This window comes from Colossoma macropomum, unplaced genomic scaffold, assembly GCF_904425465.1.
Source record: "Colossoma macropomum unplaced genomic scaffold, Colossoma_macropomum, whole genome shotgun sequence".
Taxonomy (NCBI): domain Eukaryota; kingdom Metazoa; phylum Chordata; class Actinopteri; order Characiformes; family Serrasalmidae; genus Colossoma; species Colossoma macropomum.
In genome coordinates, this window is record NW_023494795.1 from 31,896,804 (window position 1) to 31,916,445 (window position 19,642).

A 19,642-nucleotide genomic window follows, 5' to 3' on the forward strand; every position below is an offset into this window, starting at 1 on the left:
CTCTGTCTCATGATCTTTTCTGCTTTTCTTTCACTTTATTTCACTCATTTTTGCCTTAGTATCTCTCTCTCTCTCTCTCTCTCCTCTCTCTCTCTCTCTCTCTCTCTCCTCGTCTCTGGTGTGATAGATGACGTTGCGCTGATGGAGTGGCAGGTGCCATGGTGGTTCAGACAGAAGGTCGTAAGGGGGGCTGTGGGGAGTGTGCAGGAGATGACAGACAAGGCCACACGCACACACACGCACGCACACACGCACACACACACACACACACACACACACAGAGTAGAGCTAGAGCAGGACTAATGGGCGCAGAGACAGAGAGTGAAACTGATTGGAGAACAGAGAGTGAGTGATGGGCTGCTGCAGGCTGGAGGAATGAGCTCAAAGGTGCAGGCATCGGCAAAGTTTCCACTGAGGACTGTCCAAAATCCAGGCTTTGTCCTTTTCAAAGTTAATGAGAGTTTGCAGGTGAAATCACTAAATCGTGCAGGTGTACTCTTACTGTCCAGCCAATTAAAAAAATCATCTGAAGTAGAACTACACCCATGCTACACCCTTGGTTACATTCTTGGATTATTCCCATGGTTACACTACCCTTATTTCCATGGTTACACTACACTTATTTCCATGGTTGCACTACACTTATTTTCATGGTCACACTATACCCTTTCTATGCTTACACTTATTTCTGTGGTGACACTACACTTATTTTCATGGTTGCACTACACCCTTTCTATGGTTACACTTATTTCCATGGTTACACTACATCCTTTCTGTGGTTATACTTATTTCCATGATAACACTACACTCTTTCTATGCTTTTACTTATTTACATGATTACACTACACTTCTACACTTATTTCCATGGTTACACTACACCCTTTCCATGGTTACACTAATTTCTATGGTTACACCTATTTCCATGGACACACTACTACCTTTCTATAGTAACACTTATTTCCATAGCAACACTACACTACACTCGTTCCATGGTTACATTTAATTCCATGGTTACACTACATTACACCCTTTCCATGGTTACACTTATTTCCATGGTTACACTACATCCTTTCCATGGTTACACTTATTTCCATGGTTACACTACATCCTTTCCACGTTTACACTTATTTCCATGGTTACACTACACTCGTTCCATGGTTACACTTATTTCCATGGTTAGAGTACATGCTTTCCATGGTTACACTTATTTCCATGGTTACACTATATCCTACACTTAATTCCATTGTCACACTACGCCTTTTCCATGGTTATATTATGCTACACTCATTTCAGTTGTTACATCACATATTTTTCACTACACCAATTTGTCCAACTCTTTCCATGGTTACACTACATCCATTACCATGGTTATGTTATACTACACCAATTACTATGGTTACACTGCACTTTCCTAAATGCATTTCCATTGTTACACTACACTCATTTCCATGGTTATGTTACAGTTGTTTCCTACATCTGTTTCCAAAGCAGCTTTTCATGTGCCACTCTGGATAAGGGTATCTGCTAAATGCTGTCAATGTAAATGTTAACCTGATTTTGCCAAATGGTAAATGTAGCACCTATAGCTAAAATTAACTTACATCTGTGATATGAATTATTGCAAGTATGAAATTCTGCCAATAAAACATAAATAAGTGATGCCGGATGTGCATTTGTCACTTTCAGCTAGCTAGCTAACTTAACTCTGTTATCTAGCTCCAGCATTATTGTGGCCTTAGCCACTTCTGAGTCCAAAACTATATCCTTGGGTGTAGGGCACACACAGGGTGTATCTCACAGAGAGGAGAGGGACAAGAGGATAAGAGCAGAGCTGAGTGTGTTATGTGGAGGGTTTTATGAGAGGCAGGTGAGCCTGTGTGTGTTGGGGGGTCAAGAAGAGATGGCTGCATGCAAGTGATAGCAGACAGGCAGTAGGGGCACAAGGCCACTTCAGACGAGTGTGGAAGGATTGAGAAAATCGATGAAGTTACAGCTGAGACCACTAGTTTTACTCTGCCCATCAAAAGTTTAGGGCCATCTAGGTTTTAAAAAATGTTTTGATACAAATGAGCATGTTTTCTCTGTCAGTTTACTGTAACATAACATGCTTAAGCCAAAGCAGGTTGATTTTTAGGAAAAGAGTACCACATATATATTCAGGTGCATTTTACTTCTATTTGCTGGCCACCATATTAGAAATTCCTACCTTGTACTTCCACTAACTGGCCACTTTATTAGAAACACCCACATTGTACTTCTACTAACTGGCCACGCTGTGAGCTCCATCTACCATATATGTCCACTATAATGGTGTGCAGAGTGTAGTCTGTCTGTTATTGCTCAGTTTATCAGCCCCCTCTACCCCACTCATTATTGGTCAGTTTCTGACCTCAGGGCTGCTGTTGTCCAAATATTATTTGGGTGGTGGTCAATTCTCAGCACAGCAGTGACACAGTGACACAGCAGTGATATGTTAGTGTGTGTGGTGCTGATGTGAGTCTATCAGACACAGCTGTGCTGCTGGAGTGTTTACACACATCAGTGTCACTGCTAGGTTGAGAGTGGACCGCCATCCAGAAATATCCAGAGAAGGGCAGCTCTGTGGTCAGAAAGTGACCACTGATGAAGGACTAAAGGATGGACAACACAAACTGTACATCTACAGATGAGCTACAGTCTCTTACTGAACACCAGCAAGGTGGAGCTACAAGAGAGAGGTTTATAAAGTGGCCAGAGATTTGGACTATATATATATATATACTGTTATTAGGTAAAATTGCGTATTTTTTATTTTTGATGTGCTCAAATGATGTTCAAATGTAAAAATCAACAAAAAATGAACATTTTTTTGGACAGCAATAATTTGTTGCATTCCATCTGCAAACCACTTAATTTTACTTAATAGCTAAATTTAATTAAAGGTATTGGTGTGACATTCTGTCTTGCCCTTTTCTTGTCTTTCGCTGTTTCAGCCTTAGTTTTTTTGTTGCATGTGCTTTAGTTTATGCCAGCCTTGTGCTTTTATTGTTGTTTTGGTCTTTGTCGTCTCCCTGGTCCTGCCCACTTGTTATCTGTCTTACCTGTCTCTTGGTTGTAGCCCCGCCCTCTCATTAGTCCCAGGTATTTCTGGTCTGTTTCTTGTGTATTCATACCCTTGCTTGTGTGCTTTGTGTTTGCTTGGTGTTTGTTCTCTCAGGCCCTGTTTTGGTTTCTCTGATTTGTTTTCTAGTTTTCTTCATGTCCCTCTGCCTATGGTTTTCTTTACGTTTCAAGATTTTGTTTAGTGTTCTGTCTTTGTTTCGTCACCTTTGTGTCATGAATTTTTTAATAAAACTAAAGACTTGCATCCAAATGCTGCAACTGGATGATAACAACAAATAACACAGCTGCCAATGAGGAGAGATTTGGAAATAGTTAAATAAACACATAAGAATACATAAAATCACCAATCATTGTAGGAGTTATTTGTATTTAGTGTTTTAAAAAGTTTTTAACACTCAGAAACCCAACCATTCAGTGTTTCTCTCTCTGTCTTTTTTAATTGATTTGTTAGTATCTCATCATAATTAATGCAACTTTCTATTAAATATAAAGGAAGTTTTGGAAAGTGTTGGTGGGGGGATGTTCTGTGATTTTGCTGCAGGGGGTGAGTTTGGTGGTGGGGGGATAATGTGCAGCATATGTTACTCATATGTATGTAAAATACCTGTCCTTTTCAATACAAACATATTGCTGTTGTCGAAAGAAAACCTCATATTTCCAGAATGACAACATTACAGGAAAAGGAAAAAACCTACTTTACTTTTAATGTAAGTCAGTGGAATCAGAATGTTTTTTCAAGTAATTTTGGGTCATTTATGTCAAAAACTGAAAAATGACAAAAAAATTAAGGGTTTTAAGGGTAATTAAGGTTTTCTTCAGACAACAGCATTATGTATGTTAGAAAAGGAAACTCAAGCATTTTCCCAGGTAAACTGTTGTTAGAACGCCACTGAACATAAAAACATTTTTTACATATTTTTGTTTGGGGTGTATTTTGGAAAAATGTTGCAGAATTATAATCATGAGTTTAAATGGTTAAAAAAAAGTCAAGATCAAGGATGCCAATAAATGTTGTTTGACATTTACTCAGAACTAGGCATAAGTGGAGCGCTTCAAACAGTGGTTGCAATTTTGCAGCAGAGGGTCTCTGAGGGTTAAATATCATTTAGGCGCATAAAACGTTTGCCGAGTTCTCTGTATGCCCCTCATAAATAAGTAAAATGGAACTAAGAGTAAAGTCACTGATGGTGAACTGCACCCACGGAGAGGTGTTTTTGGATTCATGCTGGCAGTACAGTTCAGTTACTGTAGATTTGGCACTTAGCCTCCAGAGCAAGAGCCACAGCGCGGAGGTGTGTGAGCGGTGAGGTGTGGGAGCTGTGCGCTGAGAGCGTGAGTGCGCTGTAAATTCAGGCAGTAGGAGGGAGATGGTGATGGATGTTTTGTGGGATGCTCCATGCTGAGAAGCGTTTTGGTGGGAGAAGCATGGAGCGATGGAGGTAGCAGAGAAACAGAGGATGGAGGAGAGAAGAGATGAATGAGGAACACCACAGGGAGCTGACATAATCAGAGAGAAAACAAATCTGATTCTGGCTCTGAGTAGAGAAAGAGAGAGAGAGTGAAACGTAGACTTCTAAGTGCAGGTTGCACCAGCAAACATTAATTTAAACATTTATTTAAGTTGAGAACTATTCAAGGATTTGTTCATCTATAGCTGGGTCCCAATTCAGGGGCTGCATCATTCGAAGGACGTGGTCTACGAAGGCGTGTACTTTGAAGGCTGCATAGACCCGCGAAGGCTGAATGCATTGGATCCTTCGTTGCCATGGAAAGGAAGGACACATTTCTCGGCTGAACATGAAGGAACCTTTTAAAATGGGACAGCCTTGTCGTGCTGCTGTGACGAAATCAGCCTTCAAATGCAGCGTCCAAAGGGTGCAGGCCTTGATTTGGGACACAGCTTACGTTTTCCATCATTTTTTGCAGGCCATCTAATGGTCATTCCACCATCAGGCCTGTTTAGATTTTTTAATCTAATATCATAGGACACTGTTGTCTCTCTGTGTGTGAAATGTGACTGTGTTGGGCTGCTAGTGAGCAACGAGGGGCGAAAGGAGGGCCATGATGAGATTAAATGGACAGCAATCAAACAATCCTGTACAACTGGTTATGGTTTTGTAAAAGATGCACTTTTCCATCATAACATATTCCATCAACATTGCTGAGCAAAAATGTAGTGTGCCAAAACTGAGGGACCTTCAAAACAGACGGAAACTGCATTTTATGGCTACTGTGAAAAAGGGATAAATTAAAAATATTTTAAAAAGATCTGCAAAGAAACATCTGCAATTAAAACCTTTTAAAGACATTTTAAGCTTTTTTTACGATATTGAATTACATGCTCTGTGCCTTGTATGGTGCATTTTAAGTACTCAAACCCAAAACCTAACTCTAACTGTAATTGGAGCCACATTATTCTAGATTAACTAAAACCAGGATTTAAATGATGGATTAATCCCAAGTATTATTAAACTAGGTTGATAGTTTGGTGCAACTTGACTAATAGATAAACCTTAAAAAAATTTAAGCTTTTCCCCCAGCAAAAAATACATAGTGCACCCCCCTCACCCACCCCAGTAACTTGAGGGTTCCGACTCAGTGATTTGAGGGTACCACCTCGTGATTTGAAGGTACCACCCCCATGACTTGAGGGTACCACCTCAGTGGTTTGAGGGTACCACCTTAATGACTTGAGGGTACCATCTTCGTGACTTGAGGGTACCACCTCAGTGATTTGAGGACACCACCTAATGACTTGAGGGTGCCATGCCCATTACTTCAGGGTACCACCTTGGTGACTTCAGAGTACCACTCTAGTGACCTCAGGGTACCACCTCAATGACTTGAGGCTACCACCTCAGTAATTTGAGGGTACCATCTCCATGACTTCAGGATACCACCTTGGTGACTTGAGGGGACCACCCCAGTGACTTGAGAGTGCCACCTTGATGACTTGAGAGTACCACCTTGGTGACTTGAGGGTACCACCCCCAGGAATTCAGTGTACCACCTCAGTGAGAGTTTAGTTCCTGTTTTTGAGAGTGACAAAAAAAGGAACTGTGTGGCCCACCAGGTCAGGAGTCTGACTCAAATGTAATAGAACCTTTACATTATGTGGAGGTTCTTTAAACATCTTTCAGTTCTTCACACTTACACATCTGATTTACAATAGTAGTTCTTTAAAGAACCATCTACTGAAAGGATATTCAGGGAACCATGGGTGGTTCTTTTATGGCATCAATCATTTACCTTGAGTACTGCAAAGTTTCCGGGCGGCACGGTGGTGCGGTGGGTAGCGCTGTCGCCTCACAGCAAGAAGGGCCTGGGTTTAATTCCCCGGCAGGGTGACCAGGGTCCTATCTGTGTGGAGTTTGCATGTTCTCCCCGTGTCTGCATGGGTTTCCTCCGGGTACTCCGGTTTCCTCCCACAGTCCAAAGACATGCAGTCAGGCTGATTGGACATGCTAAATTGCCCCTAGGTGTGAGTGAGTGTGTGTGTGAATGTGTATGTCTGTCTGTCTGCCCTGCGATGGACTGGCGACCTGTCCAGGGTGTATCCTGCCTTCCGCCCGATGACAGCTGGGATAGGCTCCAGCACCCCCCACGACCCAGAAGGAGAAGCGGCTTAGACGATATGTGTGTGGTGTGTGCAAATTTTGCGATGTGCGTTACCTAAGTATCTATATGTAATTACATTATTTTTACTCAGTTACATTAAGAATTTCATTGATATTCTATAACTGCCCCCCACCCCAGCCCCCCAAAATGTATTTAATCAGCCAAGACATGTTTGGTGTCTGACGTTTGCTTCTTTAGTTTTACACTGGAGCTACAAGGCTAACAAGTAAGAAAAACTTATACTCCACCAATTAGCATCATGCAAACTGCATGTCTAAATCATCACATTCACCTCAAACTGTGTGGAGTTGTTCAGTATCTCTAACAGACTTCATTATGTGGTTTCTGACACTGTATGAAGCAGTGTTTTGTATAAACATGGACAAAAAATATAAAAGTATAACAGACAGCAGTGATCTTGAAGACTTAATTTTGTGCCTGCTTCTGTCATTTTAATAGATGACAGTATGTCATACAGCCATATTATCACAGTATGCCATCCACCAGCCTGTCACTCACTTTAAATCTGTAAATGTTAGCTCTAGTTATCTCAGTGGGGCTAATTGGACATACAGGAACTACATGTGTTAATATGAGCAAGGATTACTGAACAGAGCTAAATGGAGAGATAGATACAGACAGACAGAGAAAGAGCGAGAGAGCAGTTGTAGTTCATTTATATTTCAGCACGCTGCACATTGCCCCCATTTCTGTTTTCCGTTTCTGTTCATCTCCCTCTACTCTTTATTCTGCACAAACAGCCGAGCGCAGACTTCACCACCAGATAAAAAGGAGGCATTCCCTGCAGTGTCTTTCTGCCTCTCTCTCTCTTTCTCTCTCTCTATCTCTCTGCTCTCTTTCTCTCTCCCTCTGCTCTCTTTCTGTTCTATGAGTATCTTTTTCCTCTCTCTCTCTCTCTCTCTCTCTCTCTCTCTCTTTCTCTCCCTCTCTGCTGTCTCTTTCTCTTCTATAACTGTATCTCATCTCTCTCTCTCTCTCTCTCTCTCTATCTCTCTCTCTCTCTTTCTCTTTGCTGTCTCTTTCTCTGCTATGACTTTATCCCCTCCCCCCTTTCTGTCTCTTTCTATGTCTCTTTCTATTCTGTGCTTTTATTTTTTTCCCTCTTTCTTTACAAGAGAACTTTACGAGAGAAACACATTCTTTACTTTGAATTGAGGTTAATGGAGCATGATTTGTTTGTGAGTAGTTTTGGACCATTTTTATTGGTTCATTTGTCATGAAATTTCAAATTCTGCAAAGAAAGTAGATGATGACAAAAAATGGGCATGCAAGGTTCGTCCTCGCAGCGACAGTATGTGTGTCCATATGTATTTGTGTTGATCTCTTTATGGGGACCTGAACAAACATGAACACTGACACTAGGGGGACGTTATTCAGTAAATACTCTAGAAAGGTTCCTAACTGGTTTGTGTTCTTTTTCTAAGAAAGATTTTTAAATGAAATTGAACAAGTGTGTTAAACTGAGTTCCTTCCAGGCCAGAGCTCAGCAGAGATTGTGGTTTCCGTCTTCTGATGCTCACACAACTTGTGTGTATCTCTAAAACGTGCAGCACTGTACTCTCAGGAACAAAGGTCACTGTGCAGATACATTTTGTCCTCAAGCATAGACGATGTAAATGTACAATCAAATGTTCAAACTAGTCTTTAAGGCCCAACTACTTTACCAAGATAAAGGTAAGTATTTTTAGCTTTTAAAAAAGGACTGGAGTGAAGACACAGTGTATGAAATTAAGGCAGCTTAAAAATATCACTCCAATAAAATGTGGGACAATTATGTTCCCTAACTAAATACACTGAAGACGTACCCTCGAAGGTACCACCCCAGGGACTTCAAGGTACCATCCCAGCGACTTGGGGCTACCACCTTGGTGACTTAAATGTACCACCTCGGTGACCTGAGGGTACCACCTCAGTGACTTGAGGGTACCACCCTCGTGACTTGAGGGTACCACCCCAGGGACTTCAGAATACCACATTGGTGACTTGAGTGTACCACCTCGTGACTTGATGGTACCACCTCGGTGTCTTGATGGGTACCACATTGGTGACTTGCAGGTACTACCCCAGTGACTTAGAGGGTGCCACGTCAGTGACTTCAGGTACCACCTTGGTGACTTGAGGGTACCACTCTGATGACTTGAGTTTACTACCTTGGTGACTTCAAGTTACCACTTCAGTTACTTCAAGGTACCAATTCAGTAACTTAAGGGACCACCTTGGTAACTTAAGGGTATCACCTCTGTGATGTGAGGCTACCACTCCAAGTGACTTAGGGGTACCACCTCGGTGATTGGAAGGTACCAGCCCAGGGACTTCGGAGTACCAGCCGACCCCAGGGACTTAAGGGGACCACCTCAGTGAGACTCTAGTACCTTTTTTTAAGAATGGCATCAATCCAGCAAATCATCTACCTTTATTTTTAAAAGTGTGCTGCAAACTTTCCAATGTGCATTGCCTAAGTATCTATATGTAATTACATTATTTATTACTTAGTTACATTAGGAATTTCATTGACATTCTATATTGACAGTTTTGCATCATCTTTTTCTGCCTGTTTCGATGTCAAAAATGCTGAAAAATGACAAAAATATAAATTATCTATTTTTTCTTTCTGCAAAACAAAGCTGTACACAGAACAATACCTTTTTCATCAAATTCATCTAAAAAAATCTTTTTCACTTACAAGCACAACTGTAGTATGAATTGACGGTTTCTTCTTTGGTTTCAGTGACCTGTGATTGAGACATAATTCATACAAAATTATGGCCTGCTTTTATTATCTCCATGGTTAGTCCATATACTGTGAATATAAGGTTAGCCTGCTGTGTTCATGTATATGATTTATTTTTTTTTGTTTGATTAATTTTTAAGCATTTCACCCCCTCTCCTCTTCCAGTCTAAAGCACTGATTTCTCTTTGAATGTGTGATTTTTTGGCTCACAGGCTTCCTTCTTACTGCTGTGGTTCCTTTGCTCTAATTCCCTTTGCATATGCATATGTTGCCAGCATTAATATTAATATATTCATTAGTACATGAATATGTAACACATACTTTTCATGTTCTTGTTAGATGCTGGTTCTCAGAAAAAAAAGGGAACGTGTTTATGATTATGAATCTGATGGAAATGTTTGGTAATTGTTGCAAAAAGGGGGCAAGATGTTTCCGAAAAATGTTTTTGCGTTTATTAAGGCTTATTGTGTGGTGGTGAATTAACAGACTTTAGTCAACATTTTAAGCCCCACTTGAGCATAAATAGCTTTCCAGACACTCATTAGTGGGCTGTTTGTGACAGGAGGTGTTTAGAGTATGTCGAAACAGGCTGAAGAGGAACATCATTCAGACTGTAATTAGTGATTACAGGCTTTAGGGGAATTTTTTAAAAGCGAATTTACTAAAGCGCACCAAACAGAGCGCAATCGAGAACTGTAGTCGACATTATACTGTCTCTAATTCACCCACTATTCATAATCAACTCTTACTGAAACAGTTTCACTCTATACCATTCTATCTTTATCTATTTCTCTCTCTCTCCTTCCAACTCCATCTCTGACTGTCTCTCTTTATCTATCTCTCTTTGTGTGTTTGTTGTCTCTATTATATACTGAATACAATGTTTTGTTAAACAGCTCGTATCATGGGAAACCTAATTTTCCTCACTTTTTCAACAAAATTTTAATGTTGTATGTAAACATGGTTAAAGATTCAAAACTTTCACTCCCCAGTCAATACAATCCATATATGAAAAGTATGCTGCAATCGCAGTTTTTTAAAATCATTGGTGTCACAAAAACTAATGCATTTACATAGTTGAGTGCAAAAGTTCAGGCAGCCCATTCAAATGACGTTTTTGTTGATTTTTTTTAAGTGAACATAACACATCCTACACACACATAGAACACACTTCTGCACATTTTAATGCACAGTTACTGTTTATTTACTTAATTTAAAGATGTAAGTTTTGGGGATTTGGAGACCTCTCTGGAAATGTGTAACTGCATGCAACATGCGGAAGAATGTTTTCTTTTGTGGGTTGCGCTTCAGACCCCTTCCCTGAGCAGATGAATCTGATGATTGAAAGAGAATTCAAAGAGAACTTAGCTAAAACTTGATGATTGACATGTCTTTAGAGGATGTGAGTGAATTATCTACATCAGTATAATATATATATATCTTCATCTGTATCATGTTGATTTTGCATGTGAGATCTAAACATTAAGCCGACAATTTTTTGAGTCTGCGCATGTGACACTAATGCATAAAGTACAACGTGGTTAGAAAAACTCCCCCGGAATTCGACCTGACATTTTTTAGGCTTTATAGGGCGACTCGCGGCAGCACACACTCCCCATTTTTGTGTATTCTCTTTTCTCCTACCTCAGTAGTAATGCTACTTCTTTCAGTTTTTATTAAATCTTATGTTGTGCTGCTTAAACATGTTGAAAAAGAATATAACGCCAAATGTGGCCTGTGCAAAAGTAAGAGCATATTTAGTATTCTGTGTTTTTTTCAATATAATAAACTCAGCAAATTAATATAAATAAAAAAACAAAAAATGCAGAATAAATACATACATAAAATACAGAAATATTTTACCCTGTACTGTTGTATTATGAGAGCCAATTAAAAAAATATATAAGATTCACTTTTCTTGCATAAAATGGACCTGAATATTAAATTCATTAAAAATAATTCATATGTGCAGGGGTCCTTTTGGAGTATGTTGCCTTGAGGCAACATTGTGCAACAATGAGAAGAAATGATAGAGAGCAGTGTTCCCTGAGACCTCTCTAGAGGTAGGCCTGGTGAGACCTGGCTTGTGACTGGCTAAATCTATTTCACCGTTGCACAGTGTTGCTTCTATTCTGCAAATATATTTCTGTATATATACTGAATGTTAAAAAAGAGGTTTAAAGGTGCCCAATATGACAGTATGACTAAGTACATGCCTTTTACTGACTTACTCAAACTCTTCCCTTTAATGTTGTATCGTGAGGTAAATAAGTTTGTTGAGAGGGTTAAGTGTGTTCTTTGAGGAGCATGTGTTATACAGAGCAGCCAATCAGAACAGAGGCAATTTACATATATCAGTCTTGACAACTAACACTAACAAAAATGGCCTGTTTTATTAAAGGGAAAAGGAGAGGTTGGACATTGTCATTTAAAAATTAAGTATAACTAGTTTTTGACACAAAAGTTATAAGTGAAGCTCCAGGAAAAATATGTGAATGTGAGAAAAATGTAGGATATGACCCCTTTAAATAAAAGTTACTCTTCATTATGCTGTATGTTAAAAAATAAAAGAACAAATACTGTAAAATGAAACTACAGTGACATTAACACACTTTCCTAATTTGACTCTGAACTACGCCTAGCTCCACAAAAAGTTAGCTTTTTATATGACAGCTTCTTATTCGAAGTTTATGTGCAATTGTATGTGTTACTATTGTAACACTGCAATTTCTTACCTATCTATCTATCTATCTATCTATCTATCTACTTACTTACCTTCTATCTATCTATCTATCTATCTGAAAGGTAATTATCATGATCAGTTTTTTATTCCAGCACCTGCCTAACTGACAGTAATAAGCACATTATGATGAAGCTTATTTAGTCCATCCATCTAGCTATTAATTCACTGCTTTTAAAATGAAAGTAATCTTTCTTTTAAGCAAATATGTGATTAATCGCAAAATAACTACACGAAAATGCATTTAATCAGAATTGGCAGACCTAGTTCAAATCAAAAGGTAAATTAAATTTAATTGTTTTTTAATTGTTATTTCCCCAGACATATGCTGAATGCTAACCAGAATGAGTCTAATGTGCTGTGACCCACTGTCTACCTGTAGGATAAAAGTGACTGACCGCCCCTGTGTGTTCTCTCTGCAGGATTCCTGAAGGACAGTCTGATCGGCCTGTGTCTGCAGGCAGGCTGCGCTCTTTAGAGGAGCAGCTGAGTCGAGCAAAGCAGAAAATACACAACTACCAGAGGCTGTTTGGAGATGGTAAGAGGGTCTGAGTGTGTTTGCACTGCTGCAGGTGAATTTGAGCCCCTCTGCAGATGAAACCGTGCTCCAGCACCGCACCACACCAACAGCACATTCAATTATTCAGCAAGCAGAATGATGAAAGGAACTTTCTGTCAGTTTTCATACTCTAAAGTAATCCAACCGGTTGTAGCAGAAATACAATATAATATTAAGTATTAAAGGAGACTTTCAATCGTTGAGATATAGGTGATGAGAGGAACAGGGGGCCATGTCAACAAAGTCACAAGGTCACAAATGCAAATATAGCCATTTTATTTAAATGTCTAAAACCACCAGTGAACGTACATGTGTCTTCTGAGTTTGTTGATAATGCTAAAAAAGTGGTAAATCTGAAAAAAAAGGAAATTTCTTTGGAGGCTTTTGACTTTGTCTTTGATTTCCTCTTTGTGATTTTTTTATATACTTCATACTTCCTTTTTTTGTATTCTATTTTTGCTTTTGATGTTCTTTTTGATTTTATTTATGTAAAGCACATTGAATTACCTTTGTACTTTACTCAAATGTAATTAAAACTGAATGCTTTTTGTTTGATCAAATGATCAAACTTCTTGTTTGATCATTATTTCACGAGCGGTCAATTGAGTATAATAAATTTTGTTTAATTTTTAGCTGAGTTGATTAATCACAATTAATCCCATTTTTTTGCTTATTTGCTTGTTTTTTTTTACTCTATTAGGCCCTAAAGAAAGATTGTTTTCCATTTAGAAAGCACTGCATTTTCTTACAACTTTATGACTGGACAAAAACAAGCATATAAAAATAAGTCAGTGGTTCAACTCCTCTGTGATTGTAGCCTCTTGTTCATGCAGCACATGGATTATGTTATAGTGGAGGATCTTGAGGGAAGCTGGAGCTCCACTTTGCTGCAGCTTTTGTTAGTTTGCTGCTCATTGATTTATCTATAGCTCTCTCGTGAGCACTGAACAGTGTGGTCTGCTGAATTACTAACATTGCAGGTGTTGTGTTGCATTCTAACTCCCCTTCACCTGCTTGAATGACACACAGGCATATGGAGGTCCCAGATTATGTTTGTGGTTTCAAAAGTATCCATCACAACTACATGAGTTTGTTGGACATCACCTTCAAAACCATGGGCATTAATATAGAGTTGACCCAGCTTTTGTGGCTATAACATCCTCCACACCTTTGTGAAGGCTTTCAAAGGGAATTTGTGTCTATTCAGTCAAAAGGGCATTTGTAAGGTCAGGCACTGATGTTGGACGAGAAAGGATGGACATGGAAAAACTCGCTTCATAGATGCTATTGACCTACTCTGTAGGTCAATAGGTTCGTGCAAATGCATTGTGCCGATAATGATTCCTCCCATCTAATCAGGGAAGACTACACAGGACAGTGGCTCAGTGACAACTAACAGCTACAAACACCACAGAATACCAACATCACTCCAATACCAGTCACTCTACCCACTCTCAGATATCAGTCTTTGTCTTATCGTAACATTTGTTTTGCATTTGGCAGTTTTTGTTAGATTGGTGGTTTTGACACGTATTGAATGATGGATTGAAAATTGTGCTCTGCTTTCTCTTATTTGCTGACCATGTAAACGAACAGAACTATTTTTTTGTTGTTGTTGTTTTTTGTGATTTAATTTGGAATTGACGCAGGACACGATGGCACAAAAGCGGCAAAAATGCATTTACGTCACTTCTGTGCTTTTCTGCGTTTTACACATTTTTCTGCCCAACCTGAACACACACGCACTCATACACACTTACACACTCGCAAGGTCACTCTCAGTGTGTCCAGGGTGAATTACTGATACAGACAGTGGTCAAGTAGCAGAGAGAAAGAGGATACAGAGAAGAAGGATAAAGCGAGGGACAAGAGAGAGAGGGAGAGGGAGAAAAAAGAGAAGGAGAGCGAGAAAGAGGTGAAGGTCAAGTAGAAGAAAGCTGAGTTGCAGTAAGGGTAGAGTGGAGTGGTAGAAGAAAAGAGTGGTGAGACGGAGGAGAGATCAGGAGGAACGAGTGCAATGTGAACCCAGCTTTTATGTCCAGCTGGAATGAAATTACAACTATGAAAGGAATTAAGTGTGTCCAGTTCATCATTCAGCATGTAACAAAAATATATCCTCCTCTCTCTCACTCTCTCTCTCTCTCTCTCTCTCTACCTCTCTCTCTCTCTATCTCTCTCTCTCTCTCTCTCTCCCTCTCTCTCTCTCTCTCTCTCTCTCTCTCTCTATCTCTCTCTCAGTTCAGTTCAAGTTTGCTTTATTAACATGACAAATTTACATTTGTATTGTCAAAGCACTGCAAACATTTTATATGTATATATATATATATATATATATATATAGTAAATAAATAAATAAATAATAAATAATATAATAATTAATAAATAAACAAAACTGAGCAAAGGGGCAAGGCAAAAAGCAAGGCCATAAACATAATACAGGTCATACATAAAAAGGATATAACAGACATGGGAGAAACGCTCAGTCTGCACAACAAGGTGACGATACTTCGCAAAGTCAGGTTGCAAACAGAATGTAGTGAAGCGAGGGGTTCTGGGAACTATAGTGTGAGGCGGCCGCGTTGGCTTTAGTTTCAGCCGGCCATAGGGAGAAGTGACAGCTAGCAGCTATAATAACAATTAGAAGAGGAAGAACCTCACCAGATATCTAGCTGACAATATATCAACTATGTTTCTGAAAATAAGAAATTCTTGTTATTTTTGTTGTGTTTATATGTATTTGCATCTATTCTAATTTTCTCTTCTTAAATATGGCAGTTTTACAGGCAAACACACACATATTGTGCAGATAAGATCTCACTGTAAGCCTTTTACTCTGTGAGTGACCAGCACCAGGTCATACAGAGAATATACATTCTGTATTGGTCAGTGTGAGATCAGCCGCCGCAGATGTTTATGTGTTGGAGCTTGAAATATTTATCTGAACCTGACAGGACCTGACTATTCTCACTACCAACTGGACATAGTTTCTTACACATTTGTCATGCTCAGGTGAGGTTCATATTTCATATTGGGTTTCCCATATGAGTATCTCCCACCTGTAACAGATTTTGACCTTGGTTTAGGCTACAGTCACAATCAGGCAGAATTTTGTCAGGCTAGAGTCAACCTGGACAGAATTTTGTCAGTTTACAGTTAGATTTTTGTTAGGATACTGTTGGATTGGGGCAGAATATTGTCCAGCTACAGAAGGGTTTAGATCATTTTGGGCTACAGTACAAATTCAGACATCATTTCATCAGGCACAATTTGGATTGAATCAGAAATTTGTCAGCTACATTTGGGTTCAGACAGCAATTTGTAAGTCTACTGTCAGGTTCTGCCAGAATTCTGTCATGCTCAGTCAACTTGGGACACAATTTTGTTGTTTGTAGTCAGTTTATCATCCAGTCGAATACAGAGTGGAATTTTGTTGAGCTACATTTGGTTTCAGACTGATTTTTCTTGGTCTGCAGTTGAGTTAAGACAGAATTCTGGGTAACACTTTATTTAGATGGTCCACTGTAGATGCTTTGTAGATGCTCAGTATATCCTTAACTAACATTCAACTAAATATCTATTAAATGCAACTGAACTTGAAGTTGTGTCTCAAGAGAAAACCTACATCTACTCCTAACCCGAACCCTAATGTTGTTGATAATCAACTGAGTATCACCAGAAAGTCTGTTAATGATTTAAGTATCTGTAGATCATTTATAGGGGACCGCCCAAATAAAATGTGCCCGAATTCTGTTGAGCTACAATCAGGTTGGTAAAGTATTTTTTCAGGCTTTACTGTTGGGTTGGGACAAAATTCCATCATGGGACAGTTAGATTGAAACAGAATATTCATAATATTCCAATGACGTCACGCAATTGCGCTGTCACCAATTCGGTAGGCAACTTGAAGTTCACTTGGGAAGCAAAGTGGTGGTTTGCTATGAGATAACAAAGCCAAAACCAATCCAGCAAAGGCAGTAAAACATTTTTTTGGAATGCTAAGTTTACAAGTATTTTTAAAACATATTAACTAATAGATTTGAGTGTTTTATAATTAAGTAATACGTTTTATTTCATTTGCTGCTGTAGTGATAACAAAAGAAAGCTGAAATCTAAATGGCTTAGATTTCCCACTGTATTATTACAGCCACGTCCCAAACTCATTACTGCAGCAGGTGAAATATAAATGTGTGGTTTGGGAGCCAGTGAGATGCACTCAACAGTCCAGCAGGTCTTGTTTTAAATTTGTTCTTTGTTTAAGGTACTTCAGTGTGACAGCAGCACCATTTAAGGTGGGCCGTAAATTCAAATAAGAAGCTGGTGAATTTTATGTAAAAGGTTTTGTTCCGACCGCAGTGATTTGTGTGAGTGTGTGTGTATGAGTTTATTATTTAAGAGCTTTGTTAGTTTTTTTGCAGAATCCCACACATTGAAATTTCTCTAGAAATAGTCTCTAGAGATTTGTAGGTTACACAGATATAGTCCACCAGTCTGGCTAATCTTCTCCTCATAGCATTTTCTGGAGACTACATCTGAGATGTCTACATATCTTTCCATATTTTTGGGGTCATTCTGGTCTATTTTGGTCTTCATCTACCTGCAGCGTTGTAGCTGCAGTGACAGTGATGAGACAAGCTCTATCAGAGTTACAGAGTTACAGCTCACCTACCAAGATGGTGACGGGATGTCTTTAATGACATAATCAAATACTATGAATTGTCAGGGCTTCAGTCAGATTAGGACATAATTAAGTCAGGATGTAGTCAAGTTGCACTGCAGTTGTGCTCTGACAGAATTTCTTGGTCCTACAGTTGGGATCAGATTCTAAAGTTGGTGCTGTGGGTCAAATCTGACTCTGAATATTAAATATACAGAATATTATCAGTCTTTGGATCATGTTTAAAATTTCAGGCACAATTATGGCTCTGATATACATGCCTCTCTAACCCCTCTTCTCTCTCTTCTCTGTCTCTCTCCAGCTGGTCCGGGCCGTGAGCAGGAAGAGTACAGGCGGAAGGTGGAGAAAGGTGTCAAAGAGCTGTGGTACTTTGTTCGCAGTGAAGTGAAGAAACTGAGCCATGTGGATCCAGCAGTGCTGCAGAAGCACACAGACACATTGCTGCAGGATCTGGGACACCAGCAGAGGTTAACAAGCATACAAACACTCAAGTATACGTACCAGAGGTGTTTACAAGCTACTTTATGCAAGTTCAAATCAAGTCTCAAGTCTCTGAGGTGCGAGTATGAGTCACATCTTGAGTCTTGAGCTTTAGTTAAGTGTTAAATTTTTATCAGCTCTTAAACCGAACCTGCTATATCACTGGTAACCCTTTTTTTGGATAGCCCACTGTAGAAGCTTTGTAGATGCTTGGAGGTCTGGAGAGAGCTCCACCAGCCAGTGCCAATTGCAGAGATCAAGGAGGTTAAACCATCTGGGTACCACAGTGTAGATCAGCGCCATATCAATCTGTGGGATCAGATAGTAGTCTTTCTTTGTAATGCAGCTGAAGTCCCATCCTAATTCTTTACAAGTACCACATGTAAGACCCAACAGCATTCATGTCCTTAAGCTTTAGCTCCACAGCTTCTCTCTTGGCCAGAAAAAGCTGAGAAGCAGAGGCGTGGAACAGTGGTAGCATCAGTGGATTGTTATTTTCTAATTGCGATGCTGATTGATGGGGATATAAGCTAATATTGTAAAATGGATAGTCACGTTTGAAGCCGTTGTCAAATCTACAATATACACGCAGTTATGACCCCCTCACAGCAACTGAATTTTGTGTCACTGCACCTCGGCATGAAAAATCCCTTGTGCTGGTAATGTAATAATCTTTGACTCCCATGCTGCTCGCATGGACCACCGAGTGAATTGATGAAGTAAGAACTCGTTTTTTGTTTAAACTGAGGGGCTGGAGACTTATGTTCTTAACTAGAACTAGGTTGGTCAGCTAGCTAACAGGCTAAAAGATAGCAAACTTGTTAACCAACTCCATCAGTAATATCACAGGCTTGAATTAAAGCACTTATAATATGATTCACTGCAAAACTGCAGTATAAAAGCCTAAAAAATGTTACTTGAATGGATTACACACTTTAAATGTTTGTGTTTCAGTCAGAAGTAGCGTCAAACCCAGGCTCCGCACTCCGTACTCTTATTGCAGCATAAACAGGGTCAGCTGAACAGTTTGAAACTGTCATTTGCATACAGGTGTACTTTGCAGTCTGAGGCAGAGGCAGCAAGTTTATTAATATATATATATATATATATATATATATATATATATATATATATATATGGGTGGGAATCTCTAGGCACCTCACAATTCGATTCGATTACGATTCAGAGGGCTGTGATGCGATTATAAAACGATTATCGATGCATCTCGATGCATCTTTTTTTCTATATAGCATTTATATTTTCTCACTGTGTGAGCTCAGGTTTCGAGTTCAAGTTTCAAATTTATTTGTCATTTGCAATGTCAGGGCATTTATGCATTGAAATGCTTATGGTGAGGCTCAGATAATCACTCTACAGAAAGTAAATAAATAAAAATACAAGAAAAACCAACAGAAATATATTAAATATACACAAAATATATACAGAATATACACAGAATATAGAGACAATATACATTTTAAAGTGACTAAGTGACTCTGTGTTATTGTTATTTAAAGTGACTTGGTACTTGTAAAGCAAAGTATTTGTAATGATCCATAATGAATTTTCCAATATCTTTTTAATAAAACAAATGGAAGTGATGTGGCAAGTGAACTAGAAGGCTCTCATTCAGTGCTCTTGTTTGGAGCACGAGAAGCTGCTGCTACTCATCTGTGATAAAATGCGCAGTTACGGTGAAATAAGATCCAGTGGTGA

The 19,642-nt window shown here is 39.2% G+C and overlaps 1 protein-coding gene across 1 annotated transcript in view; it reads left to right on the forward strand.

Annotated features, from left to right (window-relative positions):
• The window catches only part of fut8b (fucosyltransferase 8b (alpha (1,6) fucosyltransferase)), a 131,688-nt gene that overhangs the window by 72,963 nt on the left and 39,083 nt on the right, over positions 1–19,642 (forward strand). The window contains exons 3-4 of the mRNA XM_036582196.1: positions 12,635–12,750; positions 17,748–17,913. Of these exons, the coding sequence (XP_036438089.1) occupies positions 12,635–12,750; positions 17,748–17,913 (282 nt within the window). The remainder of the gene's footprint in view (positions 1–12,634; positions 12,751–17,747; positions 17,914–19,642) is intronic.